Raw genomic sequence first — 18,494 nt, 5'->3', positions numbered from 1 at the left:
GTTGATGCATTGTTTTTAATTTTACAAAATTCCCTAGATTCAGGGAAGGTTCCACTAGTTTGAAAAATAGCAATGTAATTCCTTTATTCAAAAAAAAAGGGAGGGAGACAGAAAGCAGGGAACTACAGGCCAGTTAGCTTAACATCTGTCATAGGGAAAATGTCAGAAGCTATTAAAGACGTTATAGCAGGGCGCTTAAAAAATCCATGGTAATCAGGCAGAGTCAACATGGTGTTGTGAAAGGGAAATTATGTTTAATCAATTTATTGGAGTCCTTTGAAGTGACATGTGCGGTGGATAAAGGGGAACCAGTGGATGTACTTAGAATTCCAGAAAGCATTTGATAAGGTGTCACATCAAAAGTTATTGTGGAAAATAAAAACTCAGTGTAGGAGTAACATATTGGCATTGATAGAAAATTGGATAGCTAACATGAAACAGAGTAGACACATAAATGCTTCATTTTCTGGTTGGCAAGATGTAATGAGTGGTGTGCCACAGGGATTTGTGCTGGGGCCTCAATTTTTTACAATTTATATAAATGACTTGGATGAAGGGACTGAAGGTATGGTTGCTAAATTTGCTGATGACACAAAGATAGGTAAAGAACTAAGTTATGAAGAGAACATAAGGAGGTTACAAAAGAATATAGACAGATTAAGTGAGTGGGCAAAGATCTGGCAAATGGAGTATACTGTGAAACTATTCATTTTGGCAGGAAGAATAAAAAAAGCATATTATCTAAGTGGTGAGAGATTGCAGAGCTCGGAGATGCAGAGGGATCTGGGTGTCCTAGTGCATGAATTGCAAAAGGTTAGTATGCAGGTTCAGCAAGTAATTAGGAAAGCTAATAGAATGTTGTTTATTGCGAGGGGAATTGAATACAAAAGTAGAGAGGTAATGCTTCAGTTACATAGGGCATTGATGAGACCACATCTGCAGTACTGTATACAGTATTAGTCTCCTTATACAAGATGTAAATGCATTGGAAGCAGTTCAGAGAATGTTTACTAGACGAATACCTGGAATGGGCATGTTGCCTTATGAGGAAAGGTTGGACCGGCTAGGCTTTTATCTGCTTGAGTTTAGAAGAGCAAGAGGTGACTTGATTGAAACAAGATTCTGAGGGGTCTTGACAGGTGGATGTAGAAAGGATGTTTCCCCTTGTGGGAGAATCTAGAACTAGGGGTCATTGTTTAAAAATAAGGGGTCGCCCATTTAAGACATTGATGGAGAATCTTTTTCTCAGTGGGTTGAGAGTCTTTGGAACTCTGTTCCTCAAAAGGCGATGGAAGCAGAGTCTATAAATATTTTCCTGACAAGCAAGGAGGTGGAATGTTATCGGGGATAGGCAGGAATATGGAGTTGAGGTTACAATCAGATCAGCCATGATCTTATTGAATGGTGGAGCAGGCTCGAGGGGCCTACTTCTGCTTCTAATTCGTATGTTCGTATGGAATGAGGAGGGGAGGTGTTCCATGTGAGCTCAGCTTACTTAGCACAAAGCAGGAACTGAACCAAGTGCCATTCAGAAAGTCTGTGATACAAAGACGACCAAGGATCTGATGTCCCAGAAGGAGCACGAATCTTCTCAGGATACACTCTCGATGAGCTAGAATCAGAGGTTTTTTTTGATGGTTTTGGTTGAGGGGACAAATGTTTACCCAAGAACCTGAATGACTTCCTACACTTCTTTGAATATTACCTTCATCAACCATCTGTACCCAACTGAATAGACAGATACAATCATAGGTTAGTATGGCACAGAAGGAGGCCCTTCAGCCCATCAAGTCTGTGCCAGCTCTTTCTAAAAGCAATCCAGTGTGTTCCACACCCCCACTCTTTCCCGAAATCCCTGTAATTTTTTCCTCCTTCAAGTATTTATCCAATTCTCTTCTGAAGGCTACTAGTGAATCGGTTTCCACTGCCGTCCAAATCCTAACCACTCGATTAAAAAAGATTTTCCTCAGGTCACTTCTGATTCTTTTGCCAATAACCTTAAATCTGACCCGTCTAGTTAACAACCCTTCAACCACTGGAAACAGCTTTTCTATATTTACTCTATCGAAATCCTTCATGATTTTGAACCTCTATCAAATAGTCACTCAGTCTCCTCTGCTATAAAAGGAGAACAACTTTAGCTTCTTCAGTCTATCCACACAATGGTACTTCTGGCAATGCAGGACTCTCTCATTACTGCACTGAAGTATCAGGCCCAACTATGTGATCAAGTCCGTGAGTGTGGATTGATTTGCACAATGAAGGCACGATTTATACAATCAGCTGAAGCATTTCAGCTTTAAGCAATAATTTAAATTAATATCAACTTCTGTCCTGTAAAAGCTGCAATTTGAGATAGCATAGTCTATTCAAATTTTAATCTGTGTAATTATGTTCACAGAAAGGTGCAGTCATCAACCCCTACTACAAAGTGCACTTCCCTCTCGACTGCCTCCAGCCCTTTCCCCAGCCACTGCTTCAGGCTATTTACAACCTTGGCATCTTGTCCCATCTTGCAGGGGGGTTATTTGAGCCTACACACAGACAGCTTACTTACACATCTGTAACACTGCCTGCCTCTGCCCCGATCTCAATCCTCAGTCACTGAGCTCTTCACACATTCATCCAGCCCCTCAAGACTTGACTACTCCAATGCTCTCCTGGCCCGCCTCCCTTCTATCCAAAAACCAACTGACTGTATCTTGTCCCAACCAAGCTCTCCTCACCCATCTTCCCTGTCCTCTGACTTACATTAGCTCCCAGCCCCCAATCCTTCAAATTTAAACTTCTTGTCTTTCAAACCATCCATGGCCTCACCTCTCCCCAATGCTGTAATCTTCTCCAGCCCTACAACCTCATCCTCGTCCGAATTCTGTGCTCTTCAAATTACAGCCTCTTGTGGAACCCTTTTGCGGTCATGCCTTCAACTACCTAGATGCCATGGTCTGAAATTCCACCGCAAACACCTCAACCTTTAAGACGGTCTCTCCCCATCCTCCTCCATGGTCCTTCTTAACACCCACCTCTCTGACCAAGCTTTCAATCAGCCTACCTAATCCCTCCTCCTTTGGTTCAGCATCCAGTGCCTTGGGACACTTCCAGATTGAAGGCGTTATATATTAATACAAACAAACAAAGTCATTTGGTCATTACTTCCTCTTTGATTTCTTACCGATGATGTCCTCGAGCTGTTTATTATTCACGGGGATTCTGCTGGCAGTGGCCAGTCGCGGTGCACTGAAACCCACGTCCTTTGCAATTTTGAAGAGATCCTTCCACCAGAGAGCTCCACCCAGACACTCGCCTACAGACAGATCAGAGCAAGGTGAACATAGTAATGTGACACTGTGCTTGCACTCTAAGTTACTAGAGGAATATTACCACAAGGTTACCAAGTTCCCAAAAAAACAGCAGTCATGCAACCCATTCCCAAGTCGCCATCCAAACCACACTCTACCTGCGTGACGAGAGCATGCAAAGTGATTCACCCCCCCCATTGTGCCTCTGTAGCAGCGGCTGGAATCTGCTCAGTAACCACCCCTCAAAAGCACAGGCAAGATCGGCAACCTTACACAGAGACACAGCGAAGTCAGAAATTCATATCCTAGCATGCCATGGCACATTACACACCTGGTTAGTTAAATTAAAGGGAACATTTTCATCCAAGCTTTATATTTTCTTCTCTTCACTTTAAACCAGCAAGTCAACCTTTCAGGCCAATTCCCTATTGCATGGTTTGGAAATGGCTTCAAAATGAAACAGGCAACTCGCTCAGTCAATTTTCTGCTCAAGTGACGAAGGTGAAAATCACCCCCATGTCACCATCACAATACCGATATCTTCACAGCACACCATCAACTACAGACCCCATAGAGTCTGTGAAGTACAAGAATGTTCCAATATCCCAAGATATTTTATCCAGGGCCCCTTTCCTCCCATCAACTCCCTGTCTTCCAGATTTCCCCCATCCACTTTCTTCAATCTATTCCAACTTGGTGGTGCTCTACACTCTAGATCTTGGCCCTTCAACTAATATTTCTCAATAAGAAAAATATTCTAAATGTTGTCCTTGTGTGTAACAAACCAATACTGAATATGAAACCATTTCTCAAATATTTACCACCTTTACAAAACCATCTGTTCTCCTCCACATACCCCACAGAACCTTGTGTGTCCTTATGGCTTCTGGAAGTTCACAGTCAGCGTAGACATCACTGAAGTACATTTCACCACCATCCTAATAATGGACAAACCATTTCAAATCAGTATTAGTCAGTGCATGTGGTGGACTTTGCAATTACACCTTTTTATAAATGCAATAAATTGAGTCTTGGGACTTTGCAATCGGACTTTCTGCAGACAAGTTTCTCCTGTGATCCATCTCTTGCTGGAGGACGATTCCACAGGCATTGTCTCGGCCAAATGACCACCCTTTATACACAAGGCAAGAGGATGTTGGCTAGCAGCCTGTCCAGCTGTGCAAATGAGAAATGTGGGGTGGGAAGGGAGGGAAAGGGAAGTACAGCTGGCAGATGAAGTTTGACGCCAGCTCACGTCCACATGTGTTTTTGTGCAGCTGCTAATCGAGGCAGGAATGATCTTATTTGTATCCCATCCCTTTCCCAATGTTCCCATTGCAGCATCCCGACAGACCCTCTGTCTGAAATCAACAAGCTCACCACAAGGCAGAGATGGAACCTGTAACACTCCTGGGACCCCTTTTACCCATTAAATTCAAAACTTCATTTTAAAGGATGGATGTACTGGCTGTGACACAAGGCGGCATCATCCTCCCACCCACCCTCACCTCCAGCAAGTTGAAACAGCACAGTACTGCTCCACTCCTGAAGCCACTACCGCCTGCTGCGTCTCCTGTTCCACTGATGCCAATCAGCCGCCGACAGCTCACCCGCAGTGGCGGGCTCTTCCGCCGTGACAGGCATAACCACAAACCTGGACCCCGCCCTCACCCATCACCCACACATGCACCTTCCTGCGGGTGTCACCACACCGTGATCAGGAGCAGGAACACTGGCCCATTTCCTCACCCATAGCCCAACTCCCTCCCCCCACCCTGCTACCATCTCCAAGGCCTGGGTAGATGGTGATTTACTCCTACATTCTGCCTGAGCTCAGCCAATCCTGCAGAGACCACAGGAATCAAGGTTGGAGTCTTTCTAGTCAGTATGGCACAGTATCACAATATGGCAGTGCTTTTACCCGCTGAGCTATCAGACATGTAAAATATCTTGTGTGTAGTATAACAGATGGTCAGCTAAAGGCAAAAATCTACTCGGAACAGAGGAACTAAACAGAAATTTACACCAGTTCAAATATTTGGGAAAGCACTGTGCACCTTTAACACACGATAAGCCTCCTTTAACACAGCCTCTTTATCCGGCGACAAATTTATCACGCAGTTTGATCTGAAAGGGAAAAAAAAAGTCTTTAAAACACATACATAAAGCAGCACCAATTGCCTCGGTAAGGCTGTTTATAATGAGCTTTAGTAAACATATGATAGCTGAGCACATGTCCCCAAGAGGTGGCTTCCCCAGCATGAATTCTAATTATTTCACAGTGCAATCAAACAGCAGTAGCAGAGCTCCAAGTATTAATGGAGCCTAAATCCCTGCAGACTGACTGCGAAGGGAGATTGCCTCCTCGCTTGACTTCACTCTGGTCAGACCCCGATTAGAGATTGAGCTTTTGCACTGATGTCACAGCTGTAGTGTAAGCGTGCCCACAAACATCATAGTGAAAAGCGAATGCAATTACAGTGCACCAGATTTTTCCTCTCTCCACTTAGCATAGTCTATTCAGCATCTGACAGACTCACTGCCTGTCCTGGATGGACATTCTTCGTTACTTTGTATTTCATACAAAATGCCATTAAACCAATATAGCAAAACCTGTAGTTTCCCGAAATTACCTGAATATTATTCTATTGACTTGTAGTCGCTCATTTAAAATGAACTGAATTTGATTTCTTAGCAGCAAATTTGCGAATCACTGTTATGTTAACTCACATTATAACTCGATTATTTTTAGTGCAGAAAACAACTTTGAATGACCAGATGATCAGAAATCGATTAGAACTTTGTGGAGCTGCTAATTCTGCATTCCATTCACATTGTGCTGCACAGGGCCAATCCTTTACACCACAAAAAAAAAAAAAAAAAATGGCAAAACCAGAAATACTGACCGTGTCATTTGAACAAATCTACCAAGTTCATTCAGATACTGTGTAATCACCACTAAAAATTAAACATTCCAAACTGTTTTTTAAAAAAAAACAATCATTTCAACATTGCAGTTTTACAGTTGGTAAATAAAAACAGAAACACTTGTATGAAAGAGTCCACTGTCTTTCCTCTTACTCCTGAAGGTACTGACTCTTGTTGGGGTATGGTTCTGCAATTTGGTATTTAACCATTAATCTTGCCAGAGCCAGACAGACATTAACAGCAGGCTATGTGACTGTTTTGAGGAGGGTGGGGCACAGGGAGAGAGGCACATCAGAGACAAGCAAATCGTGTCCTCGCCCAACAAGTATCTTTAGCGACAAATCTGGCACGCTGAGACCAATTGCAGGAACTACTCCTGCTGCACTATCAGATACCTCAGTATAGAATGGGGATGGAAACTGGGACCCTTCAAATTGGAATGGTTTAGTAACTCAACAGGCAGTGCATCTGACCAGATAACCATCAAGGCAGCTCAAAACATACAAGTTAAACTACCAAATCCTTTTCTCTAGTGGTGCACTTTTTAGATTGAGGTTTTTTTTTTAAAAAAGGCTTCGGTTAAATTTTGTTTTGTAAAGAATAGTTTCCCTCCCTCTCCCTTTTCCCCAGTTGTGGTGTCTTCCCAACTACAGGACCTCTGCAGACAAGAGCAGTTGACAAGATGTTCTTCGCAGCTCTGGCAATGATGCTAAAACAGCCAAAGGACAGGGGGTACACAAGGTGCCCAGGGAGGACCAACCTCTCTGCTCTGCCTGCCACACAACAATGTGCTACAATTTCAAACACAGCTGTGCTGTGAATGGGAATATTGGACCACTGACTCAACTATAAAAAAAAGTATCTCATCAGAAATCAAGGGGGGGGAATTTTATGATCTCCCGTGGCAGGTTTGGAGGCAGGCAGAGCATAAAATTGGGTGGGACCCCGCCCCCTTCCCGTCTCTGCCAAAATGGAGTCCCTTAACAGGGCAATCAATGCCCAATTAAGGGCCTCATCTCACCACCACAATTAGTCGCATGGCGGGCGGCCCTGTTGGCACATGGGAAGCACGGCACAAAAAGCCGTGCGGAATGCTTCCCAGCTCCAGGGGAGGGGGGGTCCCTCGTTAAAGGGCAGTGTCTGAACAAGGGACACGGCTTCGAGAGCCAGCCCCCGTCCTTGCGAACGAACACCCTACAACCCCTCCCCCATGACCCTCACTCTGCAAGACTCCTCCCACCCTAACCTACCTGTGACCCAGGTCCAGTGCCCACTGCTCTCCACTTAACTGCCTAATTGGCACTCAGTTCAGCAAGCCTCCCAAAGAAGAGGCAACGCAGGGTTCTCGGTGTCGCTTTTTCTGGATGTCGAGATCCCAGTCACCAGGATAAAATCCCAGCCAGTGTCTTTGTTCTCCCAACCAGCTTAAGACACTGGGAAAAATATCTTCATTGTTACTGCCTGGTGACTGAAAAAAAAAAGATACTTTCTACTTACATAATGATGTCAAAGCTGTTGTCTTTCAATCCAACATCAGCGAGTTTTTCAATGTAGCCTTGAAGGAAATCCACATTGGGTTTACTGAAGCCAAATTTCTCAGTGTGATAGTCAATAAACCGCTGAGCTACTTGTATCTGTAGGATAATGGCAATAGGGACAAGAACAAAGACTGTTTATAAATGCCACCAGCACATTTAAATCATAACTCTCCAACAAACCATTAAGAAAGTCTAGTAAGAAAGGTTTGTATTTATATAGCAGCTTTCGTGACTTCAGGACATCCCAAAGTGCTTTACAGCCAATTAAGTACTTTTGAAGTGTAGTCACTGCTGTAATGTAGGAAATGCAGCAGGCAATTTGCGCACAGCAAGCTCCCACAAACAGCAATGTGGTAATGATTAGATAATTAGTCATCTGGTGATACAGAACAAGTACTGCTGAAAATAGAGACATGTCAAAGCTTTTCATCTTGACAACCAATTTAAGATAGTCAGAAGGGCTCACAGTGTGGCACATTTGGAAGCTACATATATTAATACACAGGGTCCTGTTCTTTGCAGACAGAAAGAACATGTACAAACATTGCACCTGTTACAGCTGAACAAAATAAGTGACAGACATTCACTGGTTCATTCTTCAGGGCAATGACTTGACCAGTGGAGAACTGCCTAGTTTAAATTTCAAACAAAGCTTGGCAGTCAACTGTCAGTCACTGTAAACTAGTGCATTCTCCATGGCAATGCCTCTACCAGAGTTCACTTGCCAGCCAATCAGCACTCGCTCCTCATACAGTATAAAGTTGCTGTTTTCTCTTCATTGGTATTCTTGAGGATTGTCCTGATGACTGCAAGACGAAAAGCTTCGACTACATGCCTCTAATTTCAGCAATGATTAGATAATCTGTTTTTAGTGATGTTGGTTGAGGGATAAATATTAGCCAGGTCACCAGGGAGAACTCCCCCGCTCTTTTTAAAATAGTGCCATGGGATCTTTTAGGTCCACCTAAAGAGAGAAAGAAAGATGGAGCCTCAGTTGTGTCTCACCTGAAAGATGCAGCACCTTCAACAGTGCAGCACACCCTCAGTACTGCACTGGAGTGTCACAGAATCACAGAACAATACAGTGAAGATGCCCTTCGGCCCATCGAGTCTGCACCGATGCATTAAAACACCTGACCTGTCTACCTAATCCCATTTGCCAGCACTTGGCCCATAGCCTTGAATGTTATGACGTGCCAAGTGCTTATCCAGGTACTTTTTAAAGGATGTGAGGCAACCTGCATCTACCACCCTCCCAGGCAGGGCATTCCAGACCGTCACCACCCTCTGGGTAAAAAAGTTCTTCCTCAAGTCCCCCTTAAACCTCCCGCCCCTCACCTTAAACTTGTGACCCCTCGTAACTAACCCTTCAACTAAGGGGAACAGCTGCTCCCTATCCACCTTGTCCATGCCCCTCAATCTTGTACACCTCGATCAGGTCACTCCTCAGTCTTCTCTGCTCCAGTGAAAACAACCCAAGCCTATCCAACCTCTCTTCATAGCTTAAATGTTCCATCCTAGGCAACATCCTGGTGAATCGCCTCTGCACCCCCTCCAATGCAATCACATCCTTCCTATAATGTGGCGACCAGAATTGCACACAGTACTCCAGCTGTGGCCTTACCAAAGTTCTATACAACTCCAACATGACCTCCCTGCTTTTGTAATCTATGCCTCGATTGATAAAGGCAAGTGTCCCATATGCCTTTTTCACCACCCTATTAACCTGCCCTTCTGCCTTCAGAGATCTATGGACAAACACGCCAAGGCCCCTTTGTTCCTCGGAACCTCCCAGTGTCAGGCCACTCAATGAATACTTCAGTGTCACATTACTCCTTCCAAAGTGCATCACCTCACACTTTTCAGCCCAGGTTTTGTGTTCAAGTCCCTGGATTGGGACTTGAACCCACAACCTTCTGACTCAGATGAGTGCGTTCTGAATGAGCCACGGCCAATGCTCAAAGAATTATAATAAGCATTTTAGCTATGGTAATGATGATAGTAAGTTGGTTGATGCGCTATTTTATAAAGACAGTGTTCTACCATTTAATACACTCTTAACAGACCCATGGGAAAACCTTAAGGGAGTCCACAAAATGAAAAAAGACTGCTGTGTGCTTATAACCAGCTGATTGAACTATGTTCACTTCACTAGCACATTGTTTCTGCTGCTGTAGACTAATAAAAATACATCCTATAACCACTGAACTCTTAATTTACACGGATGATAGTCTTTTGGAAGTTAGAGCTGTGGATCCCCAGGAGTTTGTCGATATCTGCAGTGGCTCCTTGGCATTGAGCCTATACTTAGAGAATCATATAGACACACACGGGCACAGTCACTGCTACAGAACTCAAAAAGAAAGAGCACTACAATTGCGGAACTCACTAAAGAATACAAGCTCATGTGAAAAAGTGTGTTTAATTTGAATATAGAACCATAACCAATTAGCTGAGTGACATTTTATTAAATCAGTCTCAATGTAAACAGCCTGTGAACTACACAACAACCTGAAGCAATAAGCTGCACAGCCTGAAGCTGGTAAGTAATAATGGGGGGGGGGGGGGGTCTCCACAAGCCTTCCTCGAGTCACATACATACATATTCTTTCTCACACCCACACCCCTACACAGAGACACACTTGGATCAATGATGGAGCAGGTGAAGGGAGAAGGAGTTACCAGAGACCACTGTGGGAGGACCGAAGGGCACAGATTGAGATATTGGTCTAACAGAGGGCGAGGTGCTTCTGTCTATGTTCAACAGCACAACTCCTGGACTTAATGTTAATAAATAAATAAATAAAAATTAAGACGACCGAGCAGCAGCACTAATTTCCTACCAGACTGCATTCATAAACAACAGGAACCCCAGAAGCAGAGTTTCGGTTCTGCTGAAGGGTCTCACCCGAAATGTGGGCCTCCATTCCTCCTTCAGGAGCTAACTGCTCACCGTGCACTACCAAAATTATCTGTTCTTGTAGAAACAATACCTGCTCATCAGTCATGTCTACTCCAGTCACGTGACCTTTCTCTCCAACCAGCTTGCTGAGCATGTAGCAATCCCGGCCACTCCCACTTCCCAGATCCAGAATCCAACAGTTCTCCAAACATTCAGGAACTACAAGCCCACATCCATAATACCTGTCAAAGACCATAAAACTAAATTCAAATTAAACGTTTTTCCAATTACAAATAAAGCAAATAGCACACAGGAACGATAACGCTGAAGGTACTTGGAGAATCACAAAAACACACTGCACAGGAGGAGGCCATTCAGCCCACTGTGCCTAGGCCAGCATTTGAAAGAGCTGGCCAATAAGTCACACTCCACTGCTCTTTCCCCATATCCCTGTAAATTTTTCCTTTCCAAGAATATACCCAATTCCCTACTGAATCTGTCTCCACTGCCCATTCAGGCTAAAGCCTGGCTCAGGTATAAAATTAAAACCCGACCCAACAACAGATAACCGAGCCAGAGTCCGTTAATTTTTTTTTTTTTTAAATGCCTGACCCAACCCGAACACGTGTACTCGTGTTTGGTCAGGTAGCCAGGCTTTAGACCAGTGATCCAGTTATTGATATACTGGTGTTCAATTATCATAAAGTTTAGAAAAAACACTGATTTCAAACAGGCGAAGGCACCGCGACCCTGAGCAGTGGCGGGAAAAAAAAAAGTATCCACTTCAGAAAATCATACAATGTAACAAACGAGCTTCTGAACTGTATCAAGTTCCGATGTCATTAACAAAAAATAAAAAATCTCCGCAGAGAACTGAGGCTGGGAAGTTTAATCTCCCTATTTCCAGATAATTTTAAATCCTTGGGCCAATTTTCGATTAAAGCAAGAGCTCAGTTGATGTTTCTGTACTTACTGCAGTTACTGGTATCTTCCTCAGGCTTGTCAATTTCTCCCGGACTTGATAGATTTCAGAGTGTAAGGGGTTGGGTTAATTTCACTCCGATGCTTTATGTTGGAACTTGTCGCCATTTCTTTCCCCTCCACTCTTCTCATCTCTGACTTCTGTTTGTCCTGATCTCTGCCCACGTCCAGCCTGACCCAACTAGAGCCTGAATTTTGGATCCGGAAGAGAGATCAGAGCCAACCTGAGCCCGACATGTTGTCGGGTCCCACTGGGTTCGGGTCGGGTAGACATGCTCTAATTCAGAGCAGTGCATTCCACTTATTGTTACATTTCAAGATATGAGAATGAAGCTCAACAAGCCCATTCCTCAAGGGGCCTAGAGTAGACAGGAGGGACCTGTTTCCCCTAGCGGAGAGGTCAATTACCAGAGGGCACAGATTTAAGTTGATTCGTAGAACGATTAGAGGGGACATGAGGAAAAACCTTTTCACCGAGGGTGGTGGGTGGAATTCGCTACCTGGATCAGTGGTGAAGGCAGAAACACTCAACTCATTTCAAAGTTAGCCGGACATGCACCTGATGTGCTGTAACCTGCAAGGCTATAGACCAGGTGCTAGAAAGTGGGATTAAATTGGGCAGCTAGTTTTTTCAGCCGGCACAGACTACAAATGGGCGGAATGGCCTCTTTCTGTGCCATAACTTTCCTATGGTTTCTATTGACCATGTACAATCCACAGTATACGGATTTTGTCTCACACTTAAGGAGTGAAATTGGACAGAAAACAGACAGATTGCCCGTCAGTGTTACTGCCCGTTGTGCAGCATGCCTGACATTCAGGTTCATCAATGTCGGCGAAGTGACCATCGGTGGTAGGTTCAGGGTGGTTTGGTGGGGGAGTGGGGGTGGTATAATGGGCGACCAATGTGTTACAGCCCGTTTTGCACGAGCCTAGATTATGCACTCATGTCCCTGGAGCACTATCATACCAAGGCTGACACTTAGTTGAAAAATACACAATTTTAGCTGCTCATTTCCCTCTTCATTTTCATACGGAGTCTCTTCAAAGTGTCAAGAGAGTTAAGAAAAAGAGACAAAAATTTCATGCCATCTTTTTCCTGACCTGAAAACAGTAGCATACAACTGGCAAATTTCCTTCATCAAGCAGCAATTAAACTCTGGATGACCTTGAGCTGTGTTCACAAACAGACTGTGACCTTAGCGGCAGAATGTGAACTTAAGCACAGCTCCACCTTAGCAGAATAATATGCCAAGCATTACGTGGTGCAACAAGAAAATACATTGATAACATCCCCCTCAGTTTTATGAAAATAATGAAGTAGATTGATTTCAGACCTGGAGTTCACTTCCTCGTGAACATCTTTCAACGCATCCCGCACATACTTAGGGAGAGCTTTGAGAGAAGTGACACACACATTCAGTACCAGGTCGTCCGTCTGCTTGAGCCTTTTTCCATAATAGTCCTATTGACAAAGTATTAGGAAGTATTTACATCACAGAAAAAGGCCATTTGGCCCAACAGGTCTACGCTGGTGTTTATGCTCATGAGCCTCCTCCCACCCTTAATTCATCCAACCTATCAACATACCTTTCGATTCCTTTCTGCCCAAGGGGCATATCTAGCTTCCCCTTAAATGCATTTATTCCGTTCACTTCAACTACTCCATGTGGTGTTACATTGTACATTCCAGCCACTCTCTGGGTAAAGAACCATAGAAAATAAATATGACACAAGGAGGCGATTCAGCCCATTGTGTCCATGCTGGCCGAAAAAACTAGCCACCCAATCTAATCCCACTTTCCAGCACCTGGTCCATAGCCTTGCTGGTTACAGCACTTCAGGAAACTTTTAAAATGAGTGGAAGGTTTCTGCCTCCACCACTGTTCCTGACAGTGAACCCCAGACAACCACCAGCCTCTGAGAAAAAGTTTTTCCCTCATGTCCCCTCTAATCCTTCTACCAATCAACTAAAATCTGTGTCCCCTGGTAATTGACCTCTCCGCCAGGGGAAACCGGTCCTTCCCGTCTACTCTATCTAGACTCGTCGTAATTTTGTACACAAGGGAAATTTAGTGCAGGTTAAAGAAAAAATCCTGTTCAGAGAAATCTGAAATAAAGCGTTTGTGTATCCAGTTGGTACTGGGTGAGGGAATTAAAAGGCAGCTCTGAGCCACTGCAGCATAAATCTGATTCCACAGTTATCACTGCAGGGCTCACTAATGAAGTTTGTGTTGGTTCAGTAGCACTCTCACCTCAGCCTGAATGCTGAAGAGCCTATTTCAGATCATGAGCACATAATCTGGGTTACAAATACATTATAAGCTAAGGTGTGACTCACCAGTAGCACTCAAGCCCAAGACCTACTAACTCAGAGGCACGAGTCCCACTCCAGAGTCTTCAGCTCGTAATCTAGGCTGCCATTGCAGTGTAGCACGGAGGGAGTGCTGCATTGTCAGGCATGCTGCCTTTTGAATCAGATTTTAAACTGAGGCCCTATCTGCCTGCTGCAGTGGACAAACAATCCCTTGGCCCTCTTTCTATAGTGGGGAGTTCTCCTGGTGTTCTGGCCAATTTTCCTTCAACTAAAACCAGTAAAATAAACCAGATTATCTGGTGATTTATTTTTGGTATCTTGTGTCAATATTAGCCATCATGCTGGTCTCCACAAGTGACACTAATTCACTTCACTGAAATGCCAGAGGATTTGAAGGAATGGAAATTCTTGCTTTTTCTTTCCATGGCTGATGGTAGCTGAGCCAGGTGTTAACAATCTGACATATCAAGCCTGAATTTTACCCTGTTGAGCCTTGGCAGCAATGCAGGAAACAAGGGAAAACCTGCATTTATATAGCACCTTTCAGGACTTCAGGGTGCCCAAAAGAACTTTACAACTAATTAGGATTTTTTTTTTTTATATATAAAAGTGTAGACCTTGTTGTAATGCAGCAACCAATTTGCACACAGCAAGCTCCCAATACAACAATGAAAAATAAATGACCAGACTGCCTGTTATTGCTTGTGGGATAAATGATGGCCAGGACACTAGGAGAACTCCACTGCTTTTCCTCAAATAGCACTGTAGGATCTTTTACATCCATCTGAGAGGTCAGATGGGGCCTTGGTTTAACATCTCATCCAAAACACTCTCTCCCTACTCCTGATCAGTTAACTCAGCACAAAGCAAATATTGAATCAAGGACCCATCTAATCCATAGGATTGTGTTTCACATTGGCTGGTACATCGACCAACTCTAAGGTACGAGAGGCTGGCGTGGGAAATGGAAATGTGTATTTGCACAGTAAGTTATGCTATTCCAAAGCTGGGCTGAATGAGAGCTCCTAGTAGTGAGGGCGTTTACTCTGCATCTATGCTCACTTGTATTTGATCTGGAAGTTTTTCCATACCAACATTGAGTGCAAAGGTAATGTTGAATTTCCAACCTTGACATTGCTCACCTTGAGAAGCACTAAAACCAAGCAATAGCTCAGTTGTTGCATTAACCAGGCACCATAGGTCAAAAGCTAAGAAACAGGAGAGTTGTCATCTCTCCCACCTCACTGTTTGTAAGTTCTGTCTTTATAAGTGTTGCCCCAGTCGCCTGACCAAGAGTATTAACAGGCCACCAACTATGCTTGGAATTATTCAAATCCCCTCCCACCTCAACTGCTCACTTGAGATCAGCATCAGCCCTTTGTCCCCACTCCGAATAATTCTTGCAGATGTCATCACCTGCCCCGGTCACTCAGCTGACTACTGCCCAATAATGCGAGAAGCACAACCTGGCCTACCTTCAGAAACTGGAAATCCACAATTTATTAAAGCTCTTGTGCACTGTGTACATAAACTCTCACTGCGAAATCTGTCCCTCTTCTCTTAGGGGCTTCCCAAGAACCAGTCAATACACACTGATGCTCATAGCAAGCTTTTCACAAGTTTGTTTCCAATTCCTGGCTCACTCTTCCTTTCCACATGTATGATGTAAAACCTATGTTAGGTTTCCCTTGACTGCCATGCTAATGAAGCTATTTTAGGTAATTCAATCACTTAGAACAAGCCATTGTTCTGGGCCTATGCTGCTCTGGCTCCGGGTGGATTTTTGAATATAAAAAGGTGTTTCAGATGCAAATTGCAGAGGCAATCTTGTTTGCCAGTTTTTTTTTTATATAAAAAAAAAGTTACCTGCAAGACTTTTCTCCATCAAAAGTCTAATGTAAGCTTCCAACCGATTAAATTAATATTTCTCATTTGGCATATAGGGTTTTCTTGACACCTACAATGAACTCAGAACTCACTAAGAAACACCAATCTCGATCCAATAATTGTCAATGCACAAATCTTTTAAATTAAGAATAAACTGGATACAAATGAAAGATAACATTTTCAACTGAAGGACGTCACCTTCACATCTTCATGAATTCCCAAATCTCGCGAACATTCAGATGAAGGGAGACTGAAAAAAAAAGTTAACAAATGGTCAAAATGTTGCCCTTAGTTATGCATTTCTATAAAATAAAATCAGTTAGGAATGTACAAATTGACATAATAAAGAGAAATACATTTAGGAAAGCTCCATTTACCATGCAGGTGGTTATGAATTATGCCTGAGTCAACAACCCTACATACTAATAGTCCCCACAGTATAGAAATACAGAACACTATGGGTCCTTGCTAATGACAGATATGCAAAGATTATTTCAGAGAGTCCAGGAAGACACTGGCTTTGAATTAACACTCAGCAAGTGGCTAAAGGTTCCGTCAAAGAGGTAGGAATTAAAAAGCATCTCAGGAGGGAAAAGCAGAGCGGTTTAGGGAGAGAATTCCAGAGCTTAGGACCTCGGCAGCTGAAAGCACAGTCGCCAATGGCTGAGTGATAAATGCACAACAGGCCAGAACTGGAGGAGTATAGAGACCTCGGAGGTGGTGGGACTGGAGGAGGTTCTAGACAGCAGAAAGTATTTCTTTGACCAAATCACGTACTGAATCCCTCATTAGGGAGGAAAGAGTTCCCAAGATTGGAGGTTATAGAAAGTCAGACAGGAGTAACTGGGATTATTGATAGGAGGTGTGGTCTGTTGAGAGTTTGCTTTATTGTTTTTTGGGGGGGGGGGGGGGGGGGAAAGCAGAAATTTCCATAGTTTTTTTCTAAATTTACCTAAGGTTTTGTTTCTAGCATTTCATCTCACCAGGGAGACTCCAAGACTGAGTGTGAAATCAATGGTACAGATATGATGCACCACATATGGCTGGGATAGATTTGATAGAGCGGATAGCCTTTTTCTGTCCTCTTGCTTGACACTCTAGTGCAGTTCAGAGGGAGTGCTGCACCATCAGCCATTAAACTGAGGTCCCATCTGGCCCCACAGGTGGATGGAAATGATCCCATGGCACTACTCCAAAGAGGAGGAGGGGCATTATCTCCAGTGCCTGGCCAAAATTTATCCCTCAACTAACAACGACCAGATAATCTGTTTTAGCAATATCACATTGCTGTTTGCATGAGTTTGCTGTGTGCAAATTGGCTGCTGTGTTTCCTACATAACAGGTTACACATCAAAAAGTACATTATTGGCAGTAAACTGCTTTGGGATGTCCAGAGGTTGCAAAAGGGGATATATAAATGAAAGTCTTTCACTGATTCATATGAAAAATAGCCACTCAGGCTGCAGGGTGGCTAGCACAGGTGTCACCACCTTCAATAAAAAGGTAGAAGTTTGATCAATGAAACAATTTGCCCTGATAGGAAATTCAAAGACACAGATTTCCAGCAATCCCCTCAGTTACAAATTCCACAGCTGGGCTGGATCCAATCTCACACAGCCAAGGTCAGACCACCAGGAACTACACTGACTGCAAAAATCACTGGAACAGGGAGCTTGCCCTGCCAAACAAGACCTTAAAAACTGGCAGGCAAGACAGAAAACAGGTAAAGATTGAAAAGAATATTCAAGATAATGATCAAAACATTTTTTTAAAAATTCATTCATGGGATGTGCACATCATTGGCCAGGCCAGCATTTATTGCCCATCCCAAATTGCTCTAGAGAAGGTAGTGGTGAGCTGCCTTCTTGAACCTCTGCAGTCCATGTGGGTAGATACACCCACAGTGCTGTTAGGAAGGGAGTTCCAGGATTTTGACCCAGTGACAGAACAGCAAGATAGTTCCAAATCAGAATAGTGTGGCTTGGAGGGGAACTTGCAGGTGGTGGTGTTCCAATGAAACTGCTGCCCTTGTCCTTCTAGGTGGTAGGGGTTGCAAGCTTGGAAGGTACGGTCAAAGGAGGCTTGGTGATTTGCTGCCGGGCATCTTGTGCAACGTTACTTATCAAACTCATTGCAACCAAGGGTAGCAAACCAACATGATGTTTATCAGACGGGAGAAATATAAAATGTAGTTAACTGTGCAACATTTTACATTGCCAACAAGTACAGTTTGTCAGTTTACCAACATTAAGTGCAGCCCTTACTCCCTAACTCTACTGTCATCATCGCTTGGTTAATGTTAAAGATCCAAAAACAATACCTTTTCTCACAACTCTGCTCGTGCGTCATCTTCTCACAATCTCCACCCCAGACTGAAAATCCACAGTGCTTCCGCTTCCGTGCGCTCTACTTAACCGTAACCGGGCAACGGGCTGTCAATCATCGGTTGCAGTGTTCGAACCTGGAGCGCGCAGCTGCAGCTTCTCAAAGGATATTCATCATGTTCCAGGAATCCCTGCACGAGAGAGTTAGGACTTACTTCCAAAGGGAATCCTCGGCAATGAGCTTGTATTAAATGCCAAGAGGAAGCAGCATTGCTAAAAAGCTGCAATAGAGAAAACTAGTGCAGACAAAGGATCCCA

General features: G+C 43.7%; 1 protein-coding gene across 1 annotated transcript in view; it reads right to left on the bottom strand.

The window, feature by feature from the left end:
- The window catches only part of as3mt (arsenite methyltransferase), a 39,970-nt gene extending 21,719 nt beyond the window's left edge, over positions 1–18,251 (bottom strand). The window contains exons 1-8 of the mRNA XM_068053074.1: positions 18,173–18,251; positions 16,051–16,102; positions 12,986–13,113; positions 10,759–10,909; positions 7,725–7,861; positions 5,357–5,426; positions 4,156–4,237; positions 3,173–3,304 (exon numbers count right to left, since the gene is read on the bottom strand). Of these exons, the coding sequence (XP_067909175.1) occupies positions 3,173–3,304; positions 4,156–4,237; positions 5,357–5,426; positions 7,725–7,861; positions 10,759–10,909; positions 12,986–13,113; positions 16,051–16,102; positions 18,173–18,201 (781 nt within the window). The 5' untranslated portion in view covers positions 18,202–18,251. The remainder of the gene's footprint in view (positions 1–3,172; positions 3,305–4,155; positions 4,238–5,356; positions 5,427–7,724; positions 7,862–10,758; positions 10,910–12,985; positions 13,114–16,050; positions 16,103–18,172) is intronic.
- Positions 18,252–18,494: the final 243 nt, after the last annotated feature.

Source organism: Heterodontus francisci, chromosome 20 (assembly GCF_036365525.1).
Source record: "Heterodontus francisci isolate sHetFra1 chromosome 20, sHetFra1.hap1, whole genome shotgun sequence".
NCBI classification, from domain to species: domain Eukaryota; kingdom Metazoa; phylum Chordata; class Chondrichthyes; order Heterodontiformes; family Heterodontidae; genus Heterodontus; species Heterodontus francisci.
This window is presented reverse-complemented; position numbering and strand designations above follow the sequence as displayed.